The sequence below is a fragment of the Alexandromys fortis genome, unplaced genomic scaffold, assembly GCF_014885135.2.
Source record: "Alexandromys fortis isolate MF-2015 unplaced genomic scaffold, M_Fortis_MF-2015_v1.1 scaffold_264, whole genome shotgun sequence".
Classification (NCBI taxonomy): Eukaryota; Metazoa; Chordata; class Mammalia; order Rodentia; family Cricetidae; genus Alexandromys; species Alexandromys fortis.
The window spans coordinates 1,361,092-1,385,333 of NW_026068140.1; the positions used below are offsets into that span (position 1 = coordinate 1,361,092).

The 24,242-nt window shown below is 39.0% G+C and overlaps 1 protein-coding gene across 7 annotated transcripts in view; it reads left to right on the forward strand.

The window, feature by feature from the left end:
* LOC126491185 (cyclic AMP-dependent transcription factor ATF-7) overlaps positions 1 to 24,242 on the forward strand; it is a 103,673-nt gene that overhangs the window by 21,581 nt on the left and 57,850 nt on the right. For all 7 annotated transcript variants that reach the window (XM_050126653.1, XM_050126656.1, XM_050126657.1 and 4 more), the window contains exon 2: positions 1,328 to 1,396. In XM_050126653.1, coding sequence (XP_049982610.1) covers positions 1,349 to 1,396 — 48 coding nt within the window. In that variant the 5' untranslated portion in view covers positions 1,328 to 1,348. The remainder of the gene's footprint in view (positions 1 to 1,327; positions 1,397 to 24,242) is intronic.

Here is a 24,242-nt window from a genome sequence, read left to right on the forward strand (position 1 = left end):
AGCCTGGTTTCTGTTGCTACATTCATTCTAGCATGTTAGCATTTTATTTTAATGCAGGAATTTGAGATTTGGTTACAGCTCTGAAGTTATTTCCAGACGTAGTTCAACGATCGTCCCTCACTCATCTTCCCTTGTTCACATCCTTTTATGTATTGTTCTGTGTTGTGGATAATTGTGTGAAAATTGTCCTTAGAAACTTGTTCTATAAGACTGCTTTTATTCTTCCTCCCAGTTTTCTCTCTGACTCTTCCAAAATATTGTTTATCTTTTAGGGATATTTTTGCTGTGATTGCATTTCTAGTCATTATTCGTCTCTGCCTGGTTTTTGTTCTTAGTTGGAAGATGAGAAATTTCCCTGGCTCATTCAGATTGCATTTGTTGTTTGACAAAGAATTTTGATAAACATTTCAAGAGATTAGCTTTAGTCATTTAAAAAAGCAATATAAATTCTGTTAAATCCTTCAGGGAGATAGAGGGGTCGATGGAGTGCCTGTAAGTGCATTTCTCTGATGCCCTGCAGCGTCGCACATCTGTTGGCTGCAGTGGAGCAGCCCAAGAACTCTGGCCGAGAGCTGCACAAACAGCCGGAACATATTCACCCAGTAAACCCCCAAAGAGTCGACATTTGTTTTATTGCTGCTTTTAAAAACCTAGCCATAAATAGAATCAGAGGGGGGAAGGGCACTGATATTTCTTCATTTGCCACAGACAATTGGTGGTGGGAGGAGGAGACTCCCAGTGGGGAGGGGAAGCTTTTATTTTTTATTTTTTTATTAATGAAAATAATTTCCCATGTAGTCCAATAGGATGGGTGCTTTGTTTTCTTTGGCAATAATCTGGGATAAACGACCCTTGCCAACAGTCTCGTAGTTTATACACCGGGGAGCCAAATTATAGCCCTGTAAAATGGAGCACCCCTCCTATAATCCCTTAATTAATTAAATGACAAATTTTGGTCTTCTCCAGTTCAGAAATATGGCTTCCGCATCGAGCGTTGGGTTAATTTATTGACATAGAGAGCTGCACTGGTTGTAATTCAGTAGACTGGAGAAATGTGTTACATACAGTAGCAGAAAGAAGGAAAACCCAGCAAGTCTTAAAATTCTGGACTATTTAGGTCTGAATTTTCCTAATTGAAAGTTTCAATTGAGGCACAGTAGATCATATGCCACCTGTCTAATGAGTCTCTCCAAAGTAGCCTGTGTTTACAGCTTTGATAGATTGCATTCTTGGGACACCTGTTTCTAGTCTTGATATTTTTGAAGCTCATTTTTTTTTCTCCAGCGTATTTAACATAACTTTTCCCCTTACTTCTTGGCCCCCTCAGCTCTGCTCTGCTTTATGAAATATGGGAGACGACAGACCGTTTGTGTGCAATGCCCCGGGCTGTGGACAGGTACGTTTACAGTATACTTTATTGTGAATGTCTTGTTGTGAATCAAAGTGGCTGTTTTATCACTAAGGCAAAGAGTTTAAAGCTGGTATTTTACGTGATCACTGGAGGTAATCAGATCAGAGGATTTGCAGTGTGTAAATCCAAGTTATGAGGAAGTGTAGGCACTCCACCGTAATGAAATCTGCCTTGCTTTCTTCCATCTTGTTATTGTTCGATGTTTGTTTTCCAACACACAGTGTTAAAGCGTGCACATTACTCCCCCTTCCTTTCTAAAGCTGCCATCTAAACACAAAGCAAGTTTAGAAATATCTTCTTGACCTTCAGGCATATAAAAGTCTGCTTAACATATTTAGTGAGTCAGCTGAGAATATTCCTGTTATTGTAAGCCTCCAATTTCCAAGTCTCTGTGGATCTCTCACATATGAAAAAGCAATGTTTCTTTTGATTGTTGATTCGGAAAAATTGAGATAACAGCTTAGGCAGGTACTACACAGTCTGGTACAGACAAACCCAACACAGCACTTGAGATCCATCCAGTAGTGTTCTACAGACATGACATGTGTTGTTCTATATGTCAGTTCCCACATAATTGTTTGCACGTGTATACATTATATGTCAGATGTGTCTCCTATACTTTTTAATGAAGTCGTTCTGTTGGAATTACCTTGCTTTTCACTTTGCATATTAACTTTTCCCCAGATCTTTTTCTAATGCTACAAATGATGAAAAAAAGTACATAAACGTTTTATTTGCCTTCATTATAGAATCTCAACTATATTTTGTTAGGAATATGTCATGTAACTGTCCAGTGACACATACTGGTGGTACATGAGACCACAGACTAGTTCCATTATGCATTGTAAATATCTTTTTAAATAAAGAGCTAAGTCCTAAACATTTCTAGGAATTAGAATTTGAGAGATAGCAGAGATGGTGATAGGGCAAGAAATAGAAAGAAGATTCCAGATTTCAATAAATGCTAAAGATTTCTGGTAAACACTTGAACCAAACCTTTGTATTCTGCAGTATTAAGTATCTTAGAGTGTATTTTCTTTCTTGTTAAAAAATTATATATAGGTGTGTTTCCATTTTTAAATAGCTTTATTAAAGTAGAAAATGTAAAATGACCCCTCCAGTTTTATGTGTGTGAATTTCATAATGCTGTTTGTTGTGACTCCTACAAGCGATACATAGTAGTACCCTGTACTATTTGAAAATTCTGAATTTTGGGTGAGTTTATTTTCCTAATATGTGACTTTTTTTTTCTTTTAAAGACAAGATCTCACTGTGTAGCCGTGTAGACCAGGCTGGCCTCAAATTCACAAAGATCTACTTTAAAGATATATGCCACCATTTCTGGCCAGCCCATATTACATGAGACCTTGCCTCACAAACAAAAAAAAAAAATTTTTTTTTTTTTGTGAGCCACACATGAGGGTGCACACTTTTAATAACAACACCCAGAAGCAGCGAGATCGTGATCTTTTCAGGATGGGGCCAAGATGGGTGAAATGGCAAAAGTACTTGCTGAACAAGCCTGATAACCTGAATTTTATATTGGATCACATAGTGGAAGGGTGAAAAGAAAGAGTAGACTCTGACCTCCACATGTGTACTCTGACATGTGTGCACCAGCACTTACATAGTGTGTGTGTGTGTATTACATAAAATTAAAAATTTATAAAGCTTTAAAATGCCTGGCATTATGACCATTCCTTTATTCCCAGCACTTGAGAGGCTAAGACAGGCAGATCTCTGAGTTCGAGGCTAGCCTTGTTTACAGAGGGAGTTTCAAGACAGACTTACACAACGAAAACACTGTCTCCAAAAAGAGAGAGAGAGAGAGAGAGAGAGAGAGAGCGCATTTTAAAATTTAGTACTAGAAAAGGGAAGTAGTATGGAGTTTTTACTTTGGTTTCTCTGTGACCTTTCCCACATTTCTGAACTGTGTGTTGGGGTCTGTGATCCACGGTGAAGTCTTTAGATTTGGACAACTCTGCTCCCCTAGTGGAAAGTTAAATATAGAACTTGGAACTTGAGAACATCATCACCTTTTTTTTTTTCTTTTAAAGCCTGTCTTGGAACTCACTCTGTAGAACAGGCTAGCCTCGAACTCCCAGAAATCCACCTGCCTTTGTCCTGAGTGCTGGGACTAAAGGCCTATGCCACCACTGCCCAGCTGACGTCACCATTCTCTTATTAGGTTAGGAAATTCCATCCTAAGAGTTTGGTGGATGTGACTCATCCTTTCACCCCTTTGCAGATCAGAAACTGTTCATTTGGGTAAGGTTGTAGTTCTCCACTTCTATTTAGTCCTTTCTTTAGATTTCTCCTGCTATGTGGTAACATATCGCTCTGGAGTAGGAATCGGCAGATACATGTGGTCACCTCATGCTATGTGAAATAGAGAAGGTGTGGCAGAAGATGCAAATTCAGTAAAGCCAGTTACCATTTGGCATGCCATTGAAGTCCTTAAATCTTGAGAACAGCTTTGCTTGGGAACTACCCAGAGACCTTTAAGTTACTTGTAATCTACTTTTTATTGACTCAAAATATTTGTTCCAAACAAAAAAGGCTATGTAAATCCCAGGAAGAAACCGTGATAATCTTTGGACGGCATGATGTAGGACCTATCATTAGAGAAGTCTCAGAACAGTGGTAAAGAGAAAGGGTTGGCTCAGAAGTTAAGAGCACTGTTGATCTTGCAGAGGACCCAGGTGTAACACCCGGTTTCGGTGTTACACCCTCGGTACAGTTCGCGCGCAGCTGTACCGAATGCGAGTCCGGGCAAGGGCCTGGAGATTGAACACAAGACACAGAGACCAGGGGCCACTGAGTACCCATATGACAGCTCACAAACAATGTGTAACTCCAGTTGCAGGGGATCCAACACCCTCTTCTGACCTCCATGGGAACTGCATTCACACAGAGTACCAGCATACATGCAGACGAAACATTCATACATATAAGATAAAAAACAAACAAAAAAAAAAACTCTTTTTTTTTAATTGTGGAGTTGGAAATTTAGCTTGGTAAAGCTAAATGTGCATGAATTTGTGCAAAACTCTGGGTTCAGTCTTCAGCTCTAGGGGGGAGAGAAGCAATCAAAGAGAAATATTGGCATTCTACTTTGTTCTGTGCCTGTTTCTCGTGCAGACTCTACCATGTGCATCTTTAAACTCAGAAATCACTGTGCATTTAATATTAAAGGAAGGTGAAAGGAAAATTTACCTAAAATAGACTAGTAGATTATACCCTCCACTATATAATCAAAACCACCAGGCTTTCAATGGATACATAAACATGTTTTGGTTGCTAGGTTTTTAATGGCTGTTATTTTTGGATTGTGTTCATGATCTGCTTCCCAACAGTCTGATGTGACACAGCTGAATTCTAAATCTACTACATGTACTTTTAAAAAGTGGCTACTTAAGATTGTGCTGTCTGCATTCCTGTGTAAAAAGACAGATGACACGCTTTTCAGTCCCCTTATTCCTGTTGGCCTATCGAGACTGTTTCTCCTGAGGCCTCATCACCCTCATGAAGAACTTGGGGAAAACGATATTCTTGCTAAAACCTCTCTGTGGAATGTGATACAAGCAGTCGTTATAGAGCTGAATTACCTCCTGAGAATGGGTTAGTGTTGTTAGGACAACAGTCCCCCAGACGCCACTAGACAGAGGCCCAGGTCAATGGAGTTGTGTGGGCTTTTGAAACAATTAGAAGATGGCATCTATTTAAGAGCCCTGTACGCTTAGATGTACCTGTAATCCCGGCCATCTGGTCAACTAACGTATTAGGATCACAAGTTCAAGGACAGCCTAAACAACTTTCTGAGAACCTGTCTCAAAAAATAAAAGCCCTGCGATGTAGCTCTGTGTCTCAGTGTTTGCCTAGAATTCTTGAGACCCTAGTATAGGGGCTGGAGAGATGGTTCAGGAGTTAAGAGTATGTACTTCTCTTATGGAGGACTTGAGTTGGATTCCCATCACCCACATGGTAGTTCACAAGCACTTGTAACTCCAAATCTGGAGGATCTGATATATTCATATATGCATGTAAATTAAATCTAAATCTTTTTGTTTGTTTCAAGGTTTCTCTGTGTAACCCTGGCTGTCTTGGAACTCACTCTATAGACCAGGCTGGCCTCAAACTCAGAGATCAGCCTGTCTCTGCCTCCTGAGTGTGCCATCATCACCTGGCTAAATCTTAAAAAATACAACAGAAAAATGAGACCCTGATTCAATCCCAACACTAAAAAAAGAAAAGAAAAGAAAACTTCTGTTTAAAAACACTGTAATTAGCCAGGTGATACTGGTACATGCCCCAGCGCTCAGAAGGCAGCGGCAGACTGGTCTACAGTGCCCAGGACAGACACCCTGTCTTGAACAACCAAACAAACAAAAGCATTGTAATTATACAGTAGACTTGCCTTTTTGGCTTTTTTAAAATAATAGAGATTTAATTTGGTGCTGAATCTAGAAAATCTTGTAAGAAAAGAAACTTTTTAAGATGGGTCTTCATTGTATTGCCCAGGCTAATCTAAAACTCAAGTGATCCTCTTGCCTCAGCCTCCCAAATAGCTGGGAGTCCATTTGTACTATCATACCCTGCTGAGTCCCGTAAATTTTCAGTATTTTGGGGTGCCACTTTTACTTTGAAGTCTGTAATATAGGCAATAGGATGAAAACAAGTGTACATACTATGTCATTATCATAAATCCTAAATTTAAGATGTTATTTCATGTGCAGATAAATAACTTTGTTTGGGTTACTTCTGCCCATTTTGGGATATGTGTGTGTGTGTTTATGTGTGCATATGTGCTTGTGGAGGCAAGAGATCAGCCTTAGGTGTCATTCATCAGGATCCATCATCCATCTTAGTATTTTTTATTGATAATTTCATAATACATGTAATGTGTTTTGATCAAATCTGTCCTTCATTTCCCTTTCCTCCTTTTCCCTCCTAACTTCAAGCGCTCTTCTTCCCCCCTTAAATCCACTGCATCTACTTACTACTCTATATTCTTGGGTGTAGCACGGGTAGCCTTTCAGGGCTGCATTCCTAAAAATACTGATTCTCTCCACCCTGATAGCCCTCAGTTGTTGATAACGCCTCAGCTAGGGGTAGAACTTGATGAGCGCTTCCCTATCCATGTTGGAACTTTAGGTGGCTTGATCCTGTGCAAATCTTGAGCATGCAGTTACAATCACTTTGAGTTTGTGTTCAACAGCCTGACATGGGATTTCTCACTGGGACCTGGAGTTTCCGATTAGGCTAGACTAGCTAGCTGACCAGAGAACCCTGGAATCTGCGCTTCTCTGGCTTCAGCTCTGGAATTACAAGTGAGAGCCACCATACCTGGCATTTCATGTAGGTACTGGGGATCAAACTCAGATCCTCTTGCTCTTATTACCAAGAAATCAACAGATTCTGTCCTGCTGTCTCATCCTCTCAGAAACATATGCTGGTTTGCAGAACAAATTATGCAGCTATAAATAGAATTACTGGATATCATCATCAAGTCTTCATCATATCTGTTCATTGTGTAGGCTGTTTCTAAAGAACAGGACATTTCCTCTGAGGACAGTATTTAATTGTCAACCACTGAGGAAAATTTCTGTTGTAACTGTGCTTATCAGCCCTGTCCTTAAGAGAAATGATTGTCCTCTGTACACTGTGGCCCCAGGCATCTTACTTTCAAGATCTTCTTTTTTCCTAAAGTACACATACCTCCAGGGCCTCAGTTGTATAGAAAGTTTGAGATCAGCCTGGGTTAAATGAGACCTCATCTTGAAAAAAAAAAAATAACAGTGGCATCCCAGTTGTAGTGGAATTGAGGGCAGCTTCTTGTACCTCAGTATCTTGTCATGGTAGGAATGATGTTTATGGTGTTGTGGTCCTGGCTTCACTTGGCATTTAACCAACCTCCAAAGCTCTATCCTTTGCCTCCATGAGCCTTACCCCTTAAATCTCTATTGCTCTGTAATAGATGAGGCAACAAATAGCTCCTATAATTGGTTAAACGCTGGCATGTTACAAAGGTATGTGTTTTATTGTCTGTATAACACAAATCCACAGAGATTATTTATCTTAGCTTTCCCGTTAAAAGGGCCATACTGGTATGAGACTCTGGGTCTTTCATCCTATATTCCTTTAGCAAGTTTTCCCTATTAACTGGTGTGAGCAAGAAGAAAAACAAAGAAGAATGACTTGATGTTTTATATCAGGAGAGCACCATGAATTGAAAAATAACCAGGAAAGGAATGGATCAGGTAGGCAAATGCCTTTGTGGGGTGTATGCTGTGTTTACATGCTATGACAGGTGAAGGCAATTTCAGGCAAACAAATAAGCTCTCCTTCCTTACCCCCTGCTAGGAGTTTTTTAAAAACTCAAATTTTCATTTAATAATTCATATTTCATTTAATAATTCATCTAGTTCCCATCTGGTAAGAGTGACTGCATGCTGTCAGGCAGCTGAAAATAACTGCATTGTGCACTGTTCGGCCAAATGTTAACCTTATTTTTTTTTAAATGTTGATTTTGCAATAACTTCTAGTCCACTTTGAGAATTCTGTGGTTTTATGTCACTGTGGTAGAACTAGGGCACAGTTATGTAATATATATGCATACATACATACATACCTACATACATACATATATCCTAGTTCCAATATATATATTGGGATTAAGAGCAAGAAATCAACTCAGGTTTCTTAATGTCAGATCTGATCTCTTGACACTTGCCTTAAACACATGTGATTGGTTCATTTTAGCTCTTTGTTGTGATTTATTATGCTGTTATTAAAAGAATATATTCAAGTATCCTTGCTTTAGCCTGTTCCCTCCACCAAACAAACAAAAACCAAAAAATGCTAATGAATCTAATTGGAGCTATAGTCAGGAAATTGAAGTGAACTCTTGTTTTTCCTGTATACACCTGAATATTACAAAACGGGAGTGTTGAAGTTTTTCTCAGCACATTCCTAGTAGAATAAAATAAAATAAAATCCTGTATCTTCCTATCTCGATAGTTCTTCCCAAGCCTAAACTCCTCCCCACACTCACTTATTGTACTATTTATTTATTTATTACTTTATAAATAAACCGAAAAGTTTATAAAGTGCCTTCTGGATTTGGTAGTCTCTTCCACATATAGCTAGATTTTTGACTGGTGGTGTACTGTCTCTGTATAGAACTCATCATTCTTTAATCAAATAATCTTCCACCTTTTCATATTAAAATAAAAAGCTGCTGTTCTCTCTCTTCCTGGTTAGTGCATTTCTTTAATGCATATTGACTTGCTCGGTAGTCACATCCTATCAGCAGTCCTTGTTAGGGCTTCTCTGTATGTGGATTCATAACACATCTGTGTGTACATCAACTGTGCTGTATAAATAATAATAAGTAATCACCAGATGGCCTGAAACTGCTCCTCTGGACCCGCTGGGTCTCTTGAAGCTGTTAGGAAAGTCTTCTGGCATTTTGCTGGCGAAAACTTGTCATAGATTTATTTCTAAAAAAATTCAAACTCACAACTGGGTGTTTAGGGCTAGATATTGCTGTGTGTGTTGTAAATATTTAACAGGCTTTGTACAATGACAAGGAAAAGTGCCATTACTAACCACACACTGTGACTATGGAGCTTTCTTCCCTCCCAGCCATTTAGAGAGGAAAGGAAACATCGATAAACCACACATTATGAACAGATACAAGAGGTGCTGTCTGAAAGAAAGAACATGTCAGCGTTCTGCTCACAGGATTGTCATCCGACTTCAATAACACACTATGTTGTTTTGTTTTGCTTTGTTTTTAACTTTCTAATGCTTTGAGAAAAGCTCCTTCAGGAGGAGTTTGGTCAGATCCTGTTTTTGATCTTAACTGAGGTTTCATCAGCAAATGACAAACCATTCTGAAAGAGATTCAGCTCAGCTTCAGGCCTTAAACTGAAAACGCGCATTGTTTTGCTAATAGTATTTATAAAACAAAACATCTTTATTTTGGTCCTCTTTCTGTTAATTTTTATGGAAAGGCTTTGTATTTCGTTAGGGGAATCTCATCCTGCTTTTCTGCATAGTGTTTAATTATTACTGATCCCTTGTCTTCTATGCCTGTTAGAAAATAGTTGTTCAGCACAGTAATGCACATTTACAAACAAAAAATAGACTTCAATTTTACTACATTAATGGTTCCCTTTTTCTGTGTTTGTATATTATAATCAAAATATTTTTAATCAGAAATTGACTATCTTCCCTTTCAAGCCTCCCTTACTTTTCTCTTTTGATTGTTGGCTATCGTTGGCTCTGTCTAACCACAGAGGTGTACTGTCCTTTACATTGTAGCACATGCTATTATTTTGTCGTTAGGATGTTTGAGAGAAACCTTTTTTTTTTTCTTGAATTCTCATCCTGAAGAGATGATAGAAATTGTGAGGGAAAATGTTAATGCCGTATTCTAGTGAGATTTTGCTTTTCTCAAACAAAATTTTTGTTTTTAAGGATAAGATTTTAAGAAGGGAATTATCATGAAGAAAAAAATTGAGAGCATTATGTTTTGACTTTCAATTCCTTTGTACAATAAAATTTGCTATCTAAGATTATGCTTGGATAAGAATCTGGATTGCTTGTGGTGGTTGTATGAAGTACAGAGAGATCAAAATGAGTTTTGTGAAATTAGCTCCCTCACTATCTGGCATCTCCATGTGCTTTGTGTGGCTGTTGACTCTGCCGGCAGATTGAGTGCTGAACCAACTTCTATTCTAAATGCTCAAATTGCCAGCCATCATTCCAGCTTTTAAATCTTGTTCACATCCATGATGCCAGATTTTCAGCAAGCATAGCTGTCTTTAGTTCCCAGACAGAATTTATAATTTAGTGGATTAGAGGGAAGACTCTGCAGAATAAATCTAGCCTTGCTTTGTCCTTTGAGTTATTGTTGAAAGCTGAGTGCTCCATTCAGCGTTCAGCAGACTGCCGCTCTGCTTATGAAAGACGTGATGTCTTGAAGAGTCATTTATACTGTTCTAGAAAAAATTGTACTATGGCAAAAAGGAATTGCTCCTTATCCTCTCAAGGGCCAGATCTTTTGATACTAAGCAATTATCCCTTGATTTTCCTGAAAAATAGCTCAATCTGCCATAGAGATTGGCACCAGCACATTACAATGACAAGCTGATTTCTTAGCCACATGGAGCGGCAGCAGGACGACACCAGAGGCTTAATGGTGGTGATTTTTCTGCTGAGAATCCCAGTCTTCCTTCTAAGCCTCTTGGCTTTTTCGTTTTCTTTTTCTTCCTCAGAGAGAAATGAATTTTCGATGTTCCCCATTAATCACTGTAAGATGTCTTTGTGAGAGGCGCTCCTCTCACACTCCTTCTTCCTTCAGGCTTCGTTCCTTCTCTTTGATTGCTGTCCTTTCTGGGTTGAGAACCAGCTATAGTTTTTCTTTTTTGCATCCTCTTGTCTTGGTTCTTATTAGCCCTGTACTGGGTGGACATTATTACCAGTATTTTCTTTTTTTTAAATTAATAGATTTTATTTTTTAGGGCATTTTTCTACATGTGCAGAAATATTGTGTTCACAGAATTTCCATATGTCTTTTTCCTTTACCCCACAGTTTCTCTTGTTAGCATCTTAAATTAATATGTCACATTTGTGATAACTGATTAGAAAATATTTATATATTGTTACTAACTAAAGTTCATGGATTTCATTACAATTCTTTCTTTGTGTGTACCTTCTGTGGATTTTGACAGATGTATAAGGATATTTCTCTTCCATTATAATATCATACCAAATAGTTCCACTGCCCTAAAAAAAAAATCCCTTGTGTCCCATGAATTCACCCCCTACTCCCCTTCCATTCCTTTTTTACCATTCTCTCCCTTCCTCCTCCTTTAGCCCTCATAACCAGTCATTTTTTATTTCTTTGCCTGCGTGTGTGTCTGTATGCACTGAGTTAGATTCCCAGAATCCATGTAAAATGGCTGGTATGATAGTATGCACTTGTAATCTAATCCCAATGTTAGGGAAGTGGAGTCAGACAGATTTGTAGTCTTACTAGCCAGCCAGTGTACCCTGGTTGGAATAAAAGACATCAAATCTAAGGAGTGATACCCAAGGTTGTCTATTGGCCTCCACACATTCATCCACACATGTTCATCATGTAAACACATGGAGATGGAGGTGGTGGCTTATAATGTGGAACCAGCCTTGCCCACATACCGAGTTCCAAGACATCCATGACTTTATAATGCGACCTTATTTCAAAAAAAGGGGGGGTCTTAATAACTAGAAATAAAGACAGAACTAGAAAACTAGAATCTAAAAGTCATGGCTTCACCATCCTTTGTCAGTAGGACAAATAAATACTGTAGTGTCACCTTTGTGAGCACGAGGTCTAGTTACTTCCTTATTCCTCTTCTCTTCTGTTTTACCTTGATTTTTAAACCTGTATGTTGTATTTTTTTTTTACTCTTTTGGGGGCCACCACCCAGCTCCCAAATAAATGACACATGGAGACTGATTCTTACTTGTGAGTGCCCAGCCTTAGAGTGGCATTTTTTCTTGCCAACTTTTCTTAAATTAACCTGTCTGACTTTTGCCTCAGGGCTTTTACCGTTCTCTCACTCCGTGGCTGACTGGGTGGTTGGGTGGCTGGCCCTGACGTCCTCCTTCTGCTTATACATTCTGTCTTCCAGCCCCTCCTATCCTTGCTCCTGCCTTGCTATTGGCTGTTCAGCTCTTTATTAGGATCATCAGGGGTTTTAGACAGGCACAGTAACACAGCTTCACAGAGTTAAATAAATGCAGCATAAACAAAAGTCACACACCTGAAAATAATATTTCTCTACGCCTGTATGCTCCCAAAAGGCAAAAGAAAGTGTCTGATTACTTCCCTTTGTGTAGTACTATGTAATGGTGGAGTTTTTGATTCTGAAGACTGCCAAGCTGATAATGATTATAAGTACTTAGCAGGCCAGGCAGTGGTGGTGCATGCTTTAATCCCTGCACTCAGGAGGCAGAGGCAGGTGGATCTCTATGAGTTTGAGGCCAGCCTGGTCTACATAGCGAGTTCCAGGATGGGTCGAAAGCTACACAGAGAAAACAAACAAACAAAAAAGTATTTAGCAATGCACTGAGATGTATTTTCTGTCTATTGATCATTATTAATATGATTTTCATTGATGTTTTTGGCATTGGATTATGTGAAGTATCTTACCTATTGAATAACAGGCAGCTTCTCTTCTCACATAGCACATCTTCCTCTTCTTTGACATCATAGCATCTCTGTAGGTCTGAGTTTTTTCTCCTGCATTACAAACTGTGATACATAAGTGCACTTGTCATTGTTACTGAAAATAAATGACTAGGTAGATACATGAAAATATTTATGTGGAATAATTTGTGACAAAATGTATAGAAGTAGAAATAACAGGAATCTCATGGTTAATAGTTATCATGAAGATTTTCTGTATTTTTTTTGTTTGAATGTCCTTAGCTTTCCTTGGAGATTCTCTTAATATACATTTATTTTATTCTAATAGTTACTCAACTTATAAATGTGGATTATGTTAGGTTATCTCTGCATGTAATAGTAGGAAATACTGACTGGAGTGTGCAATACTATGACTGCATCATTTGACAGAGTCACAACGTATCAAAACTGTCGCGCTGGGTGATCAGACTGCCATGTTGTGTATCTTAGTCGTTGCTTCTCATAGGCCTGTTAGTTGAATGAGAGCGCATTTGTCTGTTTTCTTCATGTTGCTAGGAGTATACTGGTGATACATACCTGTAATCCTGGTGCTGGAGGCTGAGGCAGGGGAATTGTGAGTTCAAGATCAGCCTGGACTGCATAGCAAGATTTTGTCTCAAAAACAAAATTGTTTTTGTAGCTGAATCAGTAGAATACTCATCTGACATCCATGAAGCCCTTGTGTGATCCTCAGCATTGCAGTGCTTCATAAACAGGCATGATGGCATGGCACACTCTTAGTTTTTAGATGGGGTTTCTCTGTGTACCTGGAACTACTCACTTTGTAGACCAGGCTGTCCTCAAAACTCACCGAGATTCACTTGCCTTTGCCTCCTGAGGCATGCACCACCACTACTCTGTGATGGCTCACTCTTAAGGTCTCAACATTCAAGAGGTAGAGGCAGGAGGACAGAAGCTCACAGTCATCCTCAGGAATTTAAGGTCAGCCTCAGCTTTAAAAAAGAAGAAAAAAGCTAAATACAAAGAAAAGATAATCAGAGAAACAACTTAAAAACAAACCTACAAACTTGTCCCCTAAGAAGTTATCAGGTGACAGTAGCCATTAATAGGATATTTGAAGGCTCCTTATGAGCCAGGTGGTGGTGGTGCACGCCTTTAATCCCAGTAATCAGAAGGCAGAGGCAGGAGGATCGCAGTAAGTTCGAGGCCAGCCTGGTCTACAGAACTAGTTCCAGGGCAAGCAAGCAAGCAAGCAAATTGTTTATGTATTTATTGATGTGTGTGCTTGCTCTGTTATATAAGCACAGGTGAACTTCATGGAACCAGTTGTCCTATTTTTCCAACTTTTGGGTTCTGAAGACTTAGTCAGACTTGTGTAGCAAGCACTTTACCTTCTGAGCCATCTGGCTGACCAGAACACTACAATTTACTTTGTTTGTTTAAATTTTTAACATTTTTTATTTTGTGTGTATGTGTAAGTGTGTGTGTAAACCACAGTGCACATGCAGGTCAGAGAAAATAATTCGTAGGAATTGGTTCTCTCCTTCTACCCTGTGGGGTCTGTGGATTGAACTCAGATTGTAGAGTTTGTCAGCAAGTGCCCTTAACCAGTAAACCATCTTATTTGCTCCTGAAGGCAGTACCTTAAAGATTTATTTTTATTTTTATATATAGATGTTTTGCCTGCTTGTAGGTTTGTGTACCATATGCTCCAGGAGGCCAGAGAGGGCTGGTTATCCCCTGGAGAAGTTATAGAAAGCTGAACTGAGCTCTCTCTCCAGTCCCAAAGGCTCCATTTTAATGTTAAGCCATGGTTACTTTTCTGTGTCTTTGCTCTTAAACTCAATTCCCCAACCCCCCTAAAAGAAAAAAAGTCTTTCATTTATATAGTTAATGAGCCTCGTGAAAAGAAGTGTTTTAAGATCTTGGTTGTGGTATATACTCGTAGTTGATAATCTAATCCAGTGAGATCATTTTTTACACAGTGGTAATGGGTATATGTTAATCTTTTCACTGTATATGTTCATAACTTTAGACCTTTGCCATTTTACAGTTTCCTGTGTGTTTCTTACAATTAAGGGAGACACTATAGTTCCCTTAAGCTGTTTTGAAAAAGGAAGATGAAAGTAGTTACTTAGCATTTTCCTGGGCTCTGGATGTTTAATTATGTTTTATAAAAGACCACATTAGATTCAGCAGTTCAGCTCTTACCTCTTCAGTCTTTCTTTTAAGTTTACCTAGGTGGTTACAGTAGCATTCTTTCCCTTCATATGAATTTGAAATTACAGGTAAAGAGGGCCTTATGGAGACACTGCCCAGAAGAAAGGACTGTGTACATACATATCCAGCAGCTCTTGGCAGAGCGGTGGTTAAAGGCTTGAGCACACTGGATCTTGTTGACTATTCTTGTAATCCTCAGGGACACATTTTGCTCTTCTGTAGACAATAATCAGGCTTGTCAGAGTTGAATGGCTTTTTGTTTTTTCTTTTATCTAATAAAATGCAGTGGGCTAAGCCTTTCTGGGAAGCCATTTCTTCCCACCACATAAACAGAAGGTCGCGAATACTACTGTCTCTGAAACAAAGAAACAACAGCACTAGAAAAATCAGTGGATACAGTATGATTTGATATGGAGCTGTGTCAAGGAAAAAAAAAAACAATTCTTTCTTAGAAGCCGGTTTTCTTCTCTGCTTTACTTAGGTTTTTTTGTTTGTTTGTTTGAGCCAGGTTCTTGCTATGTAGCACTGACTGACCTGCAATTCACTGTGTAACTCAGATATTGAGTTACCTGTCTTCCTTCCTCTCTCCCTCCCTCCCTTCCTATAGTCATCGTCCTTGTTTTTGAGATAGGATTTCCTATAGCCCAGGTAGTGCAGGCTAACTTAGATTCACAATGAGACTTTGGCCTCAATCCTTCAAGTGCTGGGATTGCAGGTGGGTACTACCACACATGGCAGGAGCTATTATTATTATTATTGCTATTATGTGTGTATTGTGTGATATAAGTGTGGTGCATACATGCCATTGCATGCTTACAGATGTCAGAGAATAGTTTGGGGGGTCAGTTCTCATTTTCTGCCTTGTTGAGGCAGGGTATATATTTCTGATTATTTCTGCTGCTGTACTGCATATTCTAGGCTAACTGGCACTGAACTTCTTGGTGATTCTTCTGTCTCTGCCTCCCATCTTGTAGTAGGGATGCTGGGTTACAGATATGCACTATTACAGTCAGCTTTTACGTGGTTCTAAACTCAGGTCATCAGGCTTATTAGATAGCAATCTTTCTTACCTGCTGAGCCATCTCTCCAGCCCTGATTGTTTATTCTTGAAACAAGGTCTCATATAACCTAGTCTGGCTTGAACCTGCCCCAGCTTTCAAATTATTATACTGTAGTAGGCCTGTGCCATTTTGTCTAGCCTAGCTTAATTTTCACTCGTTTCCGAGTACTCTATGAGAAAGAGTATACAAAAATTTATTCGCCTCCATTTACTTGGGGTTTTGATAGTGCTAGGGGTCAGATCCAAGGCCTTGGGTATGTGTGACCAAACACTCTACCACTGAACTGTTATCTCCATCCTGTTTGATTTTTATTTTGAGACAGAATCTCACTAAATGCCCTGGGCTGGCTTTGAACTAGATATGTAACCCAGGTAGACCCTGAATTTGTTCCTCCTCCCTCAATTTTTGGAATAATTGGGATTCAAGTTTTTTTCTGTATTTATATTAACTTGAATTAGGTTTTTTTGTTTTGTGTATATGTGTGTACATGGTTTTTTTTTTTCTTATTTATTTATTTGGGCACTTTGAGACAGGGTCTCCTGTAGCCCAGGCTGACTTTGAACTCATGATGTAGTTAAGATTGACCTTGAACTTCTGATTCTCCTACCTCTATTTAGGATTATAGGTGTTCTAGCCAGGCGTGTGTTGCAAGCCCTTAATCCCTGCGCTGGAAGGTGGAGGTAGGCTGATCTCTGAGTTTAAAGCCTGTCTGGTTTACAGAGCGAGTTCCAGGACAGCCAAGGCTACACAGGGAAACCCTGTCTCAGAAAATCAGAGGTGTGAGTGATCTGTGCTCTATTCATGCTCTTCGAGAGACTGAACACAGGGCTTCCTGCATGCTGAGCAAACACTGGTGCCAATTGAGCTAAATCTTCAGCCCTATTAATAAAAAATTTAAAGACAATTTTAGGTTCATACAAAATTAAGTAGGAAATAGAGTCCTCATATACCCCCTATCGGCACAATGTATAACTTTCCTCACTGTTAGCACATTGAAGCACTGTTACATCTGGTACATTTGATTAACCTTCACTGACTTTTCATTAGAGTTCACTCTTGATATTGCACATCCTATAGGTTTTAACAAATGTATAATGACTTGTTTATGTCATTGTCATATCACATGTAATTGTTTCATTTCACTCTTTTAAAAATCCTCTATGCTGTGCTTGTTCATCCCTCCTTCTGCTAACTTCCACTGTTCTTTATTATCTTCAGGATTTTATCTTGTCCAGAACATCAAATACTTGGAGTCAGATTAGTTTCTTTTACTTACCAATCAATATATGTTTGTTTCTTCTATAGCAACTCTTGCCTTGGGCAGCTCCTTTCTTGGTAGTACTGAGTAGTGCCCCAGTTTGGGGGTCACCGCTCATTTATCCATTCACTTAATAAAGGACGTCATGGTTCCTTCCAGGTTTGTGTAATTATCATTTCTAACATGTGCAGGCATGTATTTTTAATTCATTTAAGTAAATACTAAAGAGCGCAATCACGTGATCATTTGGAAAGTGTATGTTTAGATTTCTGAGAAATAGCCAAACTGGAGCCTTCGAGAAGACTTAAGCATGTAAAGATGCTTTATTCCAAGCCTAACAATCTGAGTTCCACGTGGTAGAAGGAGAGAAAATGCATGCCCTAAAGTTGTCCTCTAACCTCCACATGCCATAGCATGCTTGTGGCTACACACACACACACACACACACACACACACACACACACGCAAAACACTCACATACACACACACAAAAAAAAAAGCTGCCAAACTGTCCTCAGAGTATCATATTGCAATCCCACCTGCAAAAGGTGAGAGTTTCCAATGCTCAACTTCGTCAGTATTTGTTGTTGTCAAGAGTTTTGGACTTTTAGCCCATCCAAGATGTGTTTATTAGTATTTCATTATGGCTTTTAACTTTCTTTTTTTAATGATTTGCTCATTTTTATTTATGTGCATTGGCAATTTTACTGCGTGTGTGTCTGTGTGAAGATGTCAGATCCCCTGGAACTGGAGTTATAGTGAACTGTTATGGGGTACTGGGAATTGAACCCAAGTCCTCTGAAAGAGCCCAGTACTCTTAACCACTGAACCATCTCTGCAGCCTGTTTTTAGCTTTCAGTTCACTGATAGTATACAATGTTGGACATCTTTTTTCTTCCCCGTCCCCCACTTTTTTCCTTCCTTCCTTCCTTCCTTCCTTCCTTCCTTCCTTCCTTCCTTCCTTCCTTCCTTCCTTTTGTTGCTGTTTTTGAGACAAAGTCTCATTATATATTCCTGGCTAGCCTGAAACTCAGTATGTGGACCAGGCTGACCTTGAACTCACAGATCTGTCTACCTCTTTCTCCAAAATGCTGGGTTTAAAGGCATGTGTTATATATCCTTACTCTAGTTTTTTTTTTTAAGATTTACTTTTACGTGTGTGTGTGTGTGTGTGTGTGTGTGTGTGTGTGTGTGTGTTCAGGTGCATGCAGAGACCAGAGGTGTGTGATCTCCTGAAGTTGAAGTTACAGGCAGTTGTGAGCCCCCAACACGGGTGCTAGGAACTGAACTCAAGGTCCCTACAAGAGCTCCCTGAACCATCTCTCTATCCCATTACAGTTTTTGAGATAATTACCTCCAAAGTGCTGGGAATATAGATGTTAAACGTCTTTTTATATGCTTATTTTCTTTAGATAGCTACCTGATCAGGTCATTCTAAACTTCAGGCTCAGTTCACCTACAGTCACTAAATGACTTACTGGGATTTTGAATGACTGTTGAACCTGTGAATCGAGGTAGGCAGGACTAGTGTAACCATATTGAGTCTTCCTGTGAGCAGACTCTCTGTTCATTTATTTTTTTAATGTACTTCATTAGTTTTATAGTTTTCTTTGTATAGATTTTGTTCTATTTTGTGAGATTTATTCCTGAGCTTATTGTGTATTTAGTGTGTATGTGTGTGCATATATGTAGAGGGCAGAGGACAGCCTTTGATGTCATTCCTCAGTTGCTGTCTACTTTTCTCAAACTTCGTAGAAAAGCTTCAAGTTGCTGTATGATGTTAATTATAGGGTGGGATAGATTTTTTTTAATTTACTTACGTTTTTGTTTTGAGAGTATTATATTACTCTTGTTCTTGAACTATGTAGCTCAGGCTAGTATTGAACTTGCGATCCTCCTGTCTCAACCTCCTATATATAGGGATTACAGGCGTGCATCATTATGTCTAGCTAAATAGATTTTTTAAAAATTAAGGAAGTTTCATTTTTTTGTTTAGTTTGTATCTGTGTGTGTGTACACGTGTATTAATCATGTGCATATGTGCCAGATAGAAAGCTTAGAGCTAAGCATACACTCTACATCAAACCTGCATCCTTAGCCATAGTGTACTAAGAATGCTTTTTATTGTTAAAGGGCATTGATCAAATACTTTTTCTGCATTTGTTGATATGATATGAATTTTCTTCCTTAAATTATTAGTATGCTAGATTATATTGATTTTTCCAGTGTTGAGTCAGTCTTGTGTACTTGGGATAAATTCCATTTAGTCATGTGCATGATTTTATATGAGTTACTGAATTCAACTTACTAATAATTTTATGGCCTCTTGAATTTTTGTTCATGAGGGGTATTGGTCTATAGTTTTTTGCAATGCTTTTGTCTAATTTTGGTATTAGGACAATTCTGTGCCATGGAATGAGTTGTAAAAAAAACTATTATGATTTCTTCCTTCAGCATTTAGTGAGTTTACCTGTGCGCCCTCTGCGCCTATTACTTTCTCCTTTGAAAAATCAACTGTTTAATGTCATGTTTCCATTTTTTCTTGTGAGTTTTATCAGATTGTATCTCTCAATAAATTAATTGGTCTGTTTTATTTAGATGATCAAATTTGTGAATATACTTATACTGTTTCTTTATTATCCTTTGTGTATATATGTGTGCATATGTGGTATATCTGTGTGTTTACATATGTGCATGTGAATGCATAGAAGCCAGAGATTGACATCAGGTTTCTTTCTCTGTTGTACTTCACCTTATTTTTGAGTTGTACTTGAGACTATTTTTCTTCCTTTCTCTCTCCTCAAACATATTTATTAAGGAAAGATAAGAAAAAACTTATTTTACAAAATAAAAAAAGATACAAAGAAATGCACACCTCAAGAAATCACTGGAAAAGTTAGAAAGTATTTTCAGTATAGAGAGTGGGAAGGGCTCTATGGAAGTAATAATACCTGAGACTGTGTCTCACCCAATTTGGATCTCACTAATTTGGCTAGACTTACTGGCCTGCAGCTTCCAGTGATCTTCTACCTGTAACTGCCTCCCAAGCTTTGAGATTACAGGCAGGTGCTGCCACACCCGGTTATTTCATGGGTGCTGGGGATTCAAAGTCAAGTCATCACCCTTGCATGGTGAGCACTTTGTCAGCTGAACTCAAGCTGTAACTCAGACATTAAACTTGGATAATCAAGCTTGGTGGCAAAGCACCCCTTTACTCCTGAGCTGCCTCACTGGCCTTGAAAATACTTTCTAACTTTTCCAGTGATTTCTTGAGGTGCGCATTTGTTTGTATCTTTTTTATTTTGTAAGTTAGCATACAAAGTAATGTTTCCTTCTGTAATTTTCATATGTAATTTTTCTTTGTTGATCCTCCTCCCTACCTCTTTTCCCCCATTTCATTTCCTTCTCTTATAGCTTTTTGATACCTAGTAGTTCTGCTTTAATGTTCTGTTGCCTTCCTCCTTTTCCTCAAAAACTTTCTTCTGTTTTCTGGTCCCTTTTCTAGTTTCATGACATGTACCCACACTCATATATACATATAATATATAAATTAAAAGTTAGGATATATATATATGAGAGAGAGAGAACATACAGTATTTATCTTCTCAAGTCTCGGTTACCTCAATATATTAGTTGCTTGTCTTGATGTTGTGGCAAATTCCTTAACGAAAGCAATTTAATGAAGGAAGAATTTATTTTGGATTACAGGTCTAGAGTCTATGATAGCAGGAGTGAGTCATGGAGACAGGTGCTTGATCACATTGTATCATAGTCTGGAAGCAGAGCTGATCAATACTGTTGCTCAGCTGATCTTCTCTTTTTGTTTCAGTCCAGGATCTCAGCCCATGAACTGTACCAACCATATTTACAGTGGATTGTTCACTTCAATTAACCGAATCTAGATAATCCCCTACAAGCATGGCTTGAGTTTTTTTACCCCCATGGTGATTGTAAGCCTCATCAAATTGACAATATCAACCATCATACTCACTTAATAAAATAATTTCCAGACATGTCCACTTTCATGCACATTTCATTTGTCTTTACGACAATGGAATTCTATTGTGTATATGTACAGTATTTTCATTATCCTTTCATTGGTTGATGGCCAACTAGGCTGACCACTGATCCCATTTCCTTGCTATTTTATTCAGAGCAGCAGTAAACAAGGGTTTTCACTGGGACTGGAGAGATGACTCAGTGGTAAACAGCATTGGCTGTTCTTCCAGAAGACCCAAGTTGGTATCTCACAGTCATCTGTAGCTCAGGTCCCAAGGGATCCAATATCTTCTGGCCTCCACAGCTCCAGGCATTCATATGATGCACATATATTCATGTAAGCAAAACAGCAATACACATAAAATAAAAAATAATGCACTAAAAGTTATGCAGATATCTTTGTGGTAGGACCTACACTCCTTAGAGAGTATGCCCAGGAGTGGTATAGCAAGGTTATACATTAGAGCATTATTGCTATGGAGGTTCTTTTTAAATGTCAACTTAACACAGTTAGAATCACTTGGGCAGGCAGTCTCAGCTGGCCTGTGGGCATGTCTGTGGGTTTTATCTCGATTGCCTTTATCATGCAAAACCCAGCCTGCTAGCATACAGCACCACCGTTCCTAGGTTCTGGGCCCTTAACTGTGTAAGAGTAGAGAGAGACTTAGCTGAGCACTGACTCTGCTTTTTGAGTTTGGATGGGATGTGACTCTGTGGTTCAGTCCTTAGCTACTGTGATTTCCCACAGTGAGGTGATATAACCTAGAACTGTAAGCAGAAATAATCCCTTTCTCCCCTAAATTAATTTTGTCAGGATAATTTATTATGGGAACAAACATGAAAATAGGATACCTCCATACTGATCTTGATAGTGCCTGGATCAGTATACACTCCCTCGGCAGTGAAGAAGGCTCTTCCTTTCCCACAGTGGTAATTTCTCTTAAGTATTCTTTTCCCCTTTCTTTTTTTTTTTTTTAACTTTATTTTTTATGTGCATTGGTGTGAAAATGTCAGATCCCCTGCAACTGGATCTTCAGACAGTTGTGAGCTGCCATGAGGGTGCTGGGAATTGAACCCGGGTCCTCTGGAAGAGCAATCAGTGCTCTTAACCACTGAGCCATCTCTCCAGCCCCCATCTTTTCCCCTTTCAATTTATAGCCCAGAGATTTTTAAATTGAGCTTTATACTGACCTCAAATTTGCTACAGAGCAGAGGCTGACCTTGAACTTCTGTTCCTCCTCCTACTTCCCAAGTGCTGGTAACATAGGCCTAAACCACTACAGATAGCTAAGCATTTCTTTGTGACTCTTAGAATGTCCATTTCTCTTTTTAATTATTAATTTTGTCTATTTTGTTTAAGATCTTGGAAAGTTGTTTTGTTTTTCTTAATAGTGTGCGTATGTCATCTGTGGATGTGGGCACTCGTGTCGTAGCATGTGTGGGGAGGTCAGAGAACAGTTTTCAACAGTTACTTCTTGCAGTGGTGGCACATGCCTTAAATCCCAGCACTTGGGAGGCAGAGGCAGGCAGTTCAAGGCCAGCCTGGTCTACAGAGCAAGTGCCAGGACAGTCACCAAAAGCTACAGAGAAACCCTGTCTCAAAAACCAAAATAGCCAGGCGGTGGTGGCGCACGCCTTTAATCCCAGCACTTTCTCGAAAATCAAATAAATAAATAAATCTAAATAAATAAATAAAAAGTAAGTTCTCAGCTGGAGAGATGACCCAGTGGTTAAGAATGCACTGAGTGCTCTTCCAGAGACCCAGGTTCAATTCCCAACACCCACATGACAGCTCACAACTGTCTGTAACTCTAAAATTTGACACCCTCATACAGGCATACATCAGGCAAAACATCAATGCAACTGGTTTCTGAGAATTGAACTTAGGCTTATAAGGCTTAGACAACAATGCTTTGTCCCCCTGAACTGTCTTTTTGGCTCTAATCATAGTTTTAAAGTGTTTTGTTTGTTTTGTTTTTGCCTTTTAGTATGCTTTGTGATTTTATGGAAGGGTAGGCATAGGCTTACAGGATGGTTTAGTGGTTAAAGGCACTCATCACCAAGCCTAATAACCAGAGTTTGATATCCAGGATCACATAATAGAACTCCACAAGCTGGTCTCAGACCTCCTCATGAAGGCTATACGTGTGCTCATGCACACACCCACACAAATACAGCCCAAGTAAATAATTTCTTTAAATAATTTATTTTTATTTTATGTGCATTGATGTTTTTGTGTACACGTATGTCTGTGTGAGGGTGTCAGATCTTAGAATTATAGACAGCTGTTAGCTGCCATGTGGGTGGTGAGAACTGAACCCAGGTCTTCAGGAAGAACAGTCAGTACTCTTAACCACTGAGCCATCTCTCCAGTCATAAGTAAATACTTTTTAAAGCAAAAAGTAGATATAATGTTTTAAATAAAGGAGCTGTAACCAAATATGCCTTTAGAAATACAATGAGGGGTGGGGGTGTTCTGCAGCACTGTGATTAGATGTCCATCTTTGAATGAACCTAGACCCACAGGCGTAGTGTGACTAGTACTGTTTTGTTTTGTTTTGTTGCCACATTAGACGGGACAGGATAGATTAGAAAGGGCTGAAGTTGAGTATTACCCTTCTCCCAAGAGATGGTTGAGCCAAGCCTGACAGTTTGTGTTCAGTCCCTGAGGATGCCATGGTGAAGGAAAAGAACAGACTCCCACAAATTGTCCTTGACATCTACATGCACAATGTGTACACATATGCAATAAATAAATGTGATTTAAAGATTAAGTGCATGGGCTGGAGAGATGGCTCAGCCATTGAGTGCACTTGCTGCTCTTGCAGCAGGTCCTAATTTGGTTACCAAGGACCCTTGTGGCAGCTTACAACCATTTGTAACTCTAGTTCCAGGATATCTGATTTCCTATTCTGGCCTCTAGGACACTAGACATCTATGTTGTGCTCATACATACATGTAGGCAAAACACTTGTATAGATAAAATGAGAGTCTTTTATTAAAGAAAATGAAGAAGTATAGACGACTACTTTACCCTCATCCAGCCTGTCAAAACTGGCCATTATTCTCTGGTGCTCACTGAAAGAGCCT